The 8,979-nt window shown below is 56.1% G+C and overlaps 1 protein-coding gene across 2 annotated transcripts in view; it reads right to left on the reverse strand.

Annotated features, from left to right (window-relative positions):
• REEP6 (receptor accessory protein 6) overlaps positions 1 to 8,482 on the reverse strand; it is a 35,919-nt gene extending 27,437 nt beyond the window's left edge. The window contains exons 1-2 of one of the 2 annotated variants that reach the window (XM_075353152.1): positions 8,275 to 8,482; positions 2,490 to 2,583 (exon numbers count right to left, since the gene is read on the reverse strand). In XM_075353152.1, the coding sequence (XP_075209267.1) occupies positions 2,490 to 2,583; positions 8,275 to 8,389 (209 nt within the window). In that variant the 5' untranslated portion in view covers positions 8,390 to 8,482. The remainder of the gene's footprint in view (positions 1 to 2,489; positions 2,584 to 8,274) is intronic. The other variant, XM_075353161.1, reaches the window with a different exon arrangement.
• Between the last annotated feature and the right edge of the window lie 497 nt (positions 8,483 to 8,979).

Below are 8,979 nucleotides of genomic sequence, written 5' to 3' on the forward strand. Positions count from 1 at the left end.
TTTTTGCCGCTGCCGACTAGCTATCTAGAAGTATATAGCCAAGATTGGTGACCGTACATTGCAATGTATAGCATACAGGCATAAAGTACAAAAGACCACTGCAGCACAAGCAATACAAGCAGCATAGAAGCCTGTGCCCTGGCACCCCTGCTCTTCTGCTGCTGTATACTAGTCATCTAGGGGAATATAGCCCAGAAGAGTGACCCTACAGTGCAATGTATAGCATACAAGCACAAGTACAAATGAACACTGCAGCAGATGCAATACAAGCAGCATAGAAGCCTGTGCCCTGGCACCCCAGCTCTTCTGCTGCTGTAGACTAGTCATCTCGGGGAATATGGCCCAGAAGAGTGACCATACAGTGCTATGTATAGCATACAAGCACAAGTACAAATGCACACTGCAGCCCATGCAATACAAGCAGCATAGAAAAAAACCTGTGCCCCAGCACCCTTGGTTTTCAGCTGCTGTAGTCTAGCCATTCCAGGAGAATATAGCTAAGACTAGCGACTGTACAGTGCAATGTATAGCATATAAGCATAAACACAAATGAACACCTCAGTCGTGCAATACAAGCAGCCTAGAAAGCCTGTGCCTTAGCACACCTGCTTTCCTGCTGCTGATGTGTCGCTCCCCAAGCGGGCATATAGCGACCTATGCAGTAAAAAACAACACATGTACACACTGCAGTTATATCGTGGTCAGCACTATGTGTGCCTCTTACCGCCCGCCTATAAGCGGGTGTATGATCGCCACCGTCCTGCCTTGGTGCCGAAAGTCCGAGCTCGGACTGCAGTAATGGCTGCCGGCTTCTTCCCCAGCTCATGTGAGGAGGGGCGGGCCGTGGGCGTGCCCCCAAGGCAGAGCGGGAATCCGGCGTCCGACAGTGTGCAGTGAGAGGGCTGGAGCATGTAAAAAGGCTCCAGCCCTCGGCGCTGCTGATTGCTCAGCGCCTGTCCCCTTCCCTGAGTGACAGGGAGGGGGCGGGAACGAAGCGGCACTAGGCCGCAGAAGCCGGGGACTGGATTTATAAGCGCCGCCGCCGTAAAAGCGCGGTCGGCGCCCAGTCCCCGGCGAACTACAAGTCCCAGCCGCGCCGCCGCTCCCGGAGCGTCCGGCGCGGTAGTTCCCAAAACACAAAGTCACCCAGCAAAGCTGCAGTGACTGTAACCCTTTACTGTCCCCGGCGCACTAGCACACCCAGCAAGTCTGGAGTGTGCTGTGCCTGTGTGTACGGGGACACAGAGTACCTGTAATGGTGCAGGGCCATGTCCCTGAACGGTACTCCAGCTCCGTATCCAGCAGGTTCAAATGGGTCTGTGGATGGAGCCCGGCGTCAGAGCTTTGAGGCCGGCAGGATCCCACTTCCTCAGAGCCCCTCAGGGGGATGTGGAAGGAAAGCAGCATGTGGGCTCCAGCCTCCGTACCAGCAATAGGTACCTCAACCTTACAACACCATCCACGGGTGAGAAGGGAGCATGCTGGGAGCCCTATATGGGCCCTCTTTTCTTCCATCCGAAATAGTCAGCAGCTACTGCTGACAAAAATCTGTGGAGCTATGCGTGGATGTCTGACCTCCTTCGCACAAAGCTTGAAAACTGGAGAACCCGTGATACCACGGGGGGGTATAGCCAGAAGGGGAGGGGCCTTGCACTTTTTAGTGTAGTGCTTTGTGTGGCCTCCGGAGGGCAGTAGCTATACCCCAATCGTCTGGGTCTCCCAATAGAGCGCTGAAGAAAACGCAGCGTCAAAAAAACGCAGTGTGTGAACCTAGCCTTACTCCTTGCCTGGGAGACCGGCCGCCTCTGACAAGCTGAAGTGGTGGCTGGTAAGCGAGACAAACAGTAAACAAATGAAAATCAAATACAGGGAAAAGTAACTGATGTGCAGATGTGCCCAATACTGTACCATTCTCAGAGTAGCCCTTTTTAACATCTGGTATTACATACAAGATATCGCTGTAATGTCAACAGGTCTCTCGGACTTCAGCTCTTGAAATACTGTCCCATCTCAGCAAGTGGTCACCTGTGCACAGGATAACTTGCAGATCGCTGAAGGTCCGACCATTGGGCTGTAGACCATGAGAAGAGCTGGGACTCACAAGCGCTACCACCGATCCATTCTGACAGTACATATCACTTTGGGCAACCCCATAAACATGCATGCATGGATGGATTAGCTGAGCGTGCCTGTTCATTTCAGTAGGGGAAGGAGGATAAGCCTCCGGCAGACATTTCTAGCTGCGGGTATCTCCTTGGAAAACGTCCGGCGGACTCATACATACACCTGATAGCAGCAGATTATAAAGAAAGAAATATCAAGCATACTAGATTTTAGCATGGCTGGTGCTGTTACTGTCATTATGCTCCATGAAATAAACACGTATGCTCAGATCACCCCAGCATGCAGCTTTACGGGGGGGGGGGGGGGATGTGGCTGCACCGCCATCTAGTGTATATGGCCAGCAATTCTTCACACCCCGTACTTACGATCTATAAGCAGGGTACACAAAGCCAATCAGATTGCAGACCAAAGAAGCCCCATAGCCAAACACAAGGTACAAGCCCAGAGAGCAGATGGAGCCTACGGAGACAGAAGCACAGAGGGTTAATAGCACCAGAATCTCAGCATTATATAGCCAGTGTTTTCCCACAGTGTTGATAAGAATTAGTGTGTAATCCTCCTGTAGCAGGCAGTGTAAGCCCAGGCTCACATGCTTCATGTCACCGGATAGACGGCACCCCTCCCCCCGGGAAAGCCTTATGTGTAATAATCATGGTCTGATGAATGGCACCCAGAACTCTGCAATGTAAGGCTATGTTCACATTTCCGTTGTTTTGCACGTGTTGCTTGACGCATGGGACTGATGTGCTGTGCAACGTGTGACAAGAAATGCATGGACTTGTTCACAAAGAACGGATTGCATCGGTGCAATGATTTCAGTTTAAAACCTGCGTGGGGGGGGGGGGGTGGGGGGAGAAGAGAGAAGGGAACTGACTTTACATGATTTCGGACGTTCTGCTGGGCATGCTCAGTACAACGTGACAGATTCCTGCACTGGAATCTGCTGCGGGACGCAGGATAACGGAATCTTGCACCACATTATGCCTCCTGACGAATTCCAACGGAATCCTGCGGGGTGCGTTTTTTTGCTGCAACTAAAAGACGTTGCAGGCTGTGTCCCTCCCGCCCGACAGTCAGTAAACGACTGATGCGCGGCGGAGGGACAAAGGGTCATCAGTCACAATCCGCCGCTCATACAAGTCTATGGGAAACAACGGAAGCCGCCAAACGGATTGCGTTTATCATAGCGGCAGATTGTGACTGATCCTAAACAACGGAAGTGTGAACATAGTCTAAGCGGCAGCGTGCAGGCAAGAGCCGCAGCGCACAGGCAAAGGCGGCAGTGTACAGGCGACCATGTTTAGGGTCACCAGGCAGGCAGCACCCCTCCCTCCCCCCGGGGAACCCTTATCTGTATAATCATTGTCTGATGACATGCCCAGCAGCAGTGTCAGCGCACCGGCAGGTGTAAGCACCAGGGCTGTGGAGTCGGAGTCGTGGAGTCGGAGTCGGAGTCGGAGCTCATTTTGGTGGAGTCGGAGTCGGAGTCGGTATAAAATGCACCGACTCCGACTCCTAAAATATATAATAAATTGGGGGCAGGAGTGCAATGCAGAATGTGCTGAATATTTTACTAAATAATAACATTTAGTATAATGCTTATATTTAAGTGAAAAATTTATTGTAGTACAATGTGAACATCAGACATTTAATTGTTTTTATGATACAATAATCAAGATATTTGGATAGAACATAAAATATTTATTGGAATACAACTTTAGAACACAAAAAACTAATAAATTGTAAATATATATATATATATATATATATATATATATATATATATATATATATATATATATATAGTGTATATACACACACAAGATATATATGTAATCTACTGTATATTACATAGTGTATTACATATTTACAATTTATTACAGTTTTTTGTGTTCTAAAGTTGTATTCCAATAAATATATTTTATGTTCTATCCAAATATCTTGATTATTGTATCATAAAAATTATTAAATGTCTGATGTTCACATACACATATTCATGTACTACAATAAATTTTTCACCTAACTATAAGCAATATATGTAGGAGTCGGAGTCGGAGCCGGAGTCGGAGTCGGAGCCGGAGTCGGAGTCGGTGCAAGAGAATTTGAGGAGTCGGAGTCGGAGTCGAAGGTTTGGCTTACCGACTCCACAGCCCTGGTAAGCACAGGATCGTATGCTTAGTAACGACATGCTGCTTAGGTGTGATGACTGCCCAGCAGCAGCAGGCGGTGTCAGCACAGGCAGCACCCCCACTCCCCGCGGGGAATTCTTACCTAACTGTGGTGTGGTGACTAGTGGCCAGCAGCAGCAGGCGGTGTCAGCACAGGCAGCACCCCTCCTCCCCGCGGGGAATCCTTATCTAACCGTGGTGTGGTGATTAGTGGCCAGCAGCAGCAGGCGGTGTCAGCACAGGCACCCCCCCTCCCCGTGGGGAATCCTTATCTAACCGTGGTGTGGTGACTAGCGGCCAGCAGCGGCAGGCGGTGTCAGCACAGGCAGCACCCCCCCCCTACCCGCGGGGAATCCTTATCTAACCGTGGTGTGGTGACTAGTGGCCAGCAGCAGCAGGCGGTGTCAGCACAGGCAGCACCCCCCCTCCCCGCGGGGAATCCTTATCTAACCGTGGTGTGGTGACTAGCGGCCAGCAGCAGCAGGCAGTGTCAGCACAGGCAGCACCCCCCCTCCCCGCGGGGAATCCTTATCTAACCGTGGTGTGGTGATTAGTGGCCAGCAGCAGGCGGTGTCAGCACAGGCAGCACCCCCCCCTCCTCGCAGGGAATCCTTATCTAACCGTGGTGACTAGTGGCCAGCAGCAGGCGGTGTCAGCACAGGCAGCACCCCCCCTCCCCGCGGGGAATCCTTATCTAACCGTGGTGTGGTGACTAGTGGCCAGCAGCAGCAGGCGGTGTCAGCACAGGCAGCACCCCCCTCCCCGCGGGGAATCCTTATCTAACCGTGGTGTGGTGACTAGTGGCCAGCAGCAGCAGGCGGTGTCAGCACAGGCAGCACCCCCTTCCTCCCCGCGGGGAATCCTTATCTAACCGTGGTGTGGTGACTAGTGGCCAGCAGCAGCAGGCGATGTCAGCACAGGCAGCACCCCCCCCTCCTCGCAGGGAATCCTTATCTAACCGTGGTGTGGTGATTAGTGGCCAGCAGCAGCAGGCGGTGTCAGCACAGGCAGCACCCCCCCTCCCCGCGGGGAATCCTTATCTAACCATGGTGTGGTGACTAGTGGCCAGCAGCAGCAGGCGGTGTCAGCACAGGCAGCAGCCCCCCTCCCCGCGGGGAATCCTTATCTAACCATGGTGTGGTGACTAGTGGCCAGCAGCAGCAGGCGGTGTCAGCACAGGCAGCACCCCCCCCTCCCCGCGGGGAATCCTTATCTAACCGTGGTGTGGTGACTAGTGGCCAGCAGCAGCAGGCGGTGTCAGCACAGGCAGCCCCCCTCCCCGCGGGGAATCCTTATCTAACCGTGGTGTGGTGACTAGTGGCCAGCAGCAGCAGGCGGTGTCAGCACAGGCAGCAGCCCCCCTCCCCGCGGGGAATCCTTATCTAACCGTGGTGTGGTGACTAGTGGCCAGCAGCAGCAGGCGGTGTCAGCACAGGCAGCACCCCCCCTCCCCGCGGGGAATCCTTACCTAACCATGGTGTGGTGACTAGTGGCCAGCAGCAGCAGGCGGTGTCAGCACAGGCAGCACCCCCCCCTCCCCCCGCGGGGAATCCTTATCTAACCGTGGTGTGGTGACTAGTGGCCAGCAGCAGCAGGCGGTGTCAGCACAGGCAGCACCCCCTTCCTCCCCGCGGGGAATCCTTATCTAACCGTGGTGTGGTGACTAGTGGCCAGCAGCAGCAGGCGATGTCAGCACAGGCAGCACCCCCCCCTCCTCGCAGGGAATCCTTATCTAACCGTGGTGTGGTGATTAGTGGCCAGCAGCAGCAGGCGGTGTCAGCACAGGCAGCACCCCCCCTCCCCGCGGGGAATCCTTATCTAACCATGGTGTGGTGACTAGTGGCCAGCAGCAGCAGGCGGTGTCAGCACAGGCAGCACCCCCCCTCCCCGCGGGGAATCCTTACCTAACCGTGGTGTGGTGACTAGTGGCCAGCAGCAGCAGGCGGTGTCAGCACAGGCAGCAGCCCCCCTCCCCGCGGGGAATCCTTATCTAACCGTGGTGTGGTGACTAGTGGCCAGCAGCAGCAGGCGGTGTCAGCACAGGCAGCACCCCCCCTCCCCGCGGGGAATCCTTATCTAACCGTGGTGTGGTGACTAGTGGCCAGCAGCAGCAGGCGGTGTCAGCACAGGCAGCAGCCCCCCTCCCCGCGGGGAATCCTTATCTAACCGTGGTGTGGTGACTAGTGGCCAGCAGCAGCAGGCGGTGTCAGCACAGGCAGCACCCCCCTCCCCGCGGGGAATCCTTATCTAACCGTGGTGTGGTGACTAGTGGCCAGCAGCAGCAGGCGGTGTCAGCACAGGCAGCACCCCCCTCCCCGCGGGGAATCCTTATCTAACCGTGGTGTGGTGACTAGTGGCCAGCAGCAGCAGGCGGTGTCAGCACAGGCAGCACCCCCCTCCCCGCGGGGAATCCTTATCTAACCGTGGTGTGGTGACTAGTGGCCAGCAGCAGCAGGCGGTGTCAGCACAGGCAGCAGCCCCCCTCCCCGCGGGGAATCCTTATCTAACCATGGTGTGGTGACTAGTGGCCAGCAGCAGCAGGCGGTGTCAGCACAGGCAGCACCCCCCTCCCCGCGGGGAATCCTTATCTAACCGTGGTGTGGTGACTAGTGGCCAGCAGCAGCAGGCGGTGTCAGCACAGGCAGCACCCCCCTCCCCGCGGGGAATCCTTATCTAACCGTGGTGTGGTGACTAGTGGCCAGCAGCAGCAGGCGGTGTCAGCACAGGCAGCAGCCCCCCTCCCCGCGGGGAATCCTTATCTAACCATGGTGTGGTGACTAGTGGCCAGCAGCAGCAGGCGGTGTCAGCACAGGCAGCAGCCCCCCTCCCCGCGGGGAATCCTTATCTAACCGTGGTGTGGTGACTAGTGGCCAGCAGCAGCAGGCGGTGTCAGCACAGGCAGCACCCCCCTCCCCGCGGGGAATCCTTATCTAACCGTGGTGTGGTGACTAGTGGCCAGCAGCAGCAGGCGGTGTCAGCACAGGCAGCACCCCCCTCCCCGCGGGGAATCCTTATCTAACCGTGGTGTGGTGACTAGTGGCCAGCAGCAGCAGGCGGTGTCAGCACAGGCAGCACCCCCCTCCCCGCGGGGAATCCTTATCTAACCGTGGTGTGGTGACTAGTGGCCAGCAGCAGCAGGCGGTGTCAGCACAGGCAGCAGCCCCCCTCCCCGCGGGGAATCCTTATCTAACCATGGTGTGGTGACTAGTGGCCAGCAGCAGCAGGCGGTGTCAGCACAGGCAGCACCCCCCTCCCCGCGGGGAATCCTTATCTAACCGTGGTGTGGTGACTAGTGGCCAGCAGCAGCAGGCGGTGTCAGCACAGGCAGCACCCCCCTCCCCGCGGGGAATCCTTATCTAACCGTGGTGTGGTGACTAGTGGCCAGCAGCAGCAGGCGGTGTCAGCACAGGCAGCAGCCCCCCTCCCCGCGGGGAATCCTTATCTAACCATGGTGTGGTGACTAGTGGCCAGCAGCAGCAGGCGGTGTCAGCACAGGCAGCAGCCCCCCTCCCCGCGGGGAATCCTTACCTAACCATGGTGTGGTGACTAGTGGCCAGCAGCAGCAGGCGGTGTCAGCACAGGCAGCACCCCCCTCCCCGCGGGGAATCCTTACCTAACCGTGGTGTGGTGACTAGTGGCCAGCAGCAGCAGGCGGTGTCAGCACAGGCAGCAGCCCCCCTCCCCGCGGGGAATCCTTACCTAACCATGGTGTGGTGACTAGTGGCCAGCAGCAGCAGGCGGTGTCAGCACAGGCAGCAGCCCCCCCCTCCCCGCGGGGAATCCTTATCTAACCGTGGTGTGGTGACTAGTGGCCAGCAGCAGCAGGCGGTGTCAGCACAGGCTCGTATGCGGTCGCCAGGCAGGCAGCACCCTCCCTCTCCCCTCTCGCATGTATTCAGATGTATGCGCATGTGCTTTCACTACAGGAGCCCGTCACACAGGCAGGTGTATTCCGACTAACGGCCAATAAACGGCAGCTCACCGGTCGCCAGATAATCCTTCTTGATGCCGGTTTTCTCCTCCGCTTTCCCCAGCAGTCTGGCGACTATGTTATCCCCATTCAGGTAGCTGATGAACCGCTCCCGGAGGGACGGCATGGCGACTGCACCGTACAGAGCCCAGCTGAGCTCGCCTCTAGGAGATGCCTCGCCCCCGGCTACGGCCGACACCTGACCGGCAGCAGCCAATCCCTGCAGGGGGCGTGTTCGTAGTGTACAGGTGCATGCTGGAGGCTACGAATGGGTCTTTAGGTGTGCAGTACTACCGAGCCTGCTGTCTGCGTGACGTCATGCACCTCCGCAGCGCTGTCAGGCTCCAGTGCTGGAGTGGTCACACGCTGAGAGGGCCGCGGCACGTGACACACCGGCGCCGCGTACATGTGCGCTGACAGGCGTCCAATGCACAGTACACCCTGCTGGTGGACTGTATGTACCCATGGTTGTATACGTTTCCAATTCTATGGCCTAAATATGGAATTGTGGCGATGGCGGGTGTCAAAGCCACATTACGTAGGCTATGCGCACACCATGTCTTTTCCAGGGTACATCAGCCTGAGAACGTGCCACAGAAATGACCATATTGGCCAGCAATGGTATAACGTCATTTCTGCGCATGTTCAGTAACATGTTCATACTCATAGTATATAGATTATACACCAATGTATAAAGCAATAGTGGGCCAAGAAGGT

Source organism: Anomaloglossus baeobatrachus, chromosome 1 (assembly GCF_048569485.1).
Source record: "Anomaloglossus baeobatrachus isolate aAnoBae1 chromosome 1, aAnoBae1.hap1, whole genome shotgun sequence".
NCBI lineage: Eukaryota > Metazoa > Chordata > Amphibia > Anura > Aromobatidae > Anomaloglossus > Anomaloglossus baeobatrachus.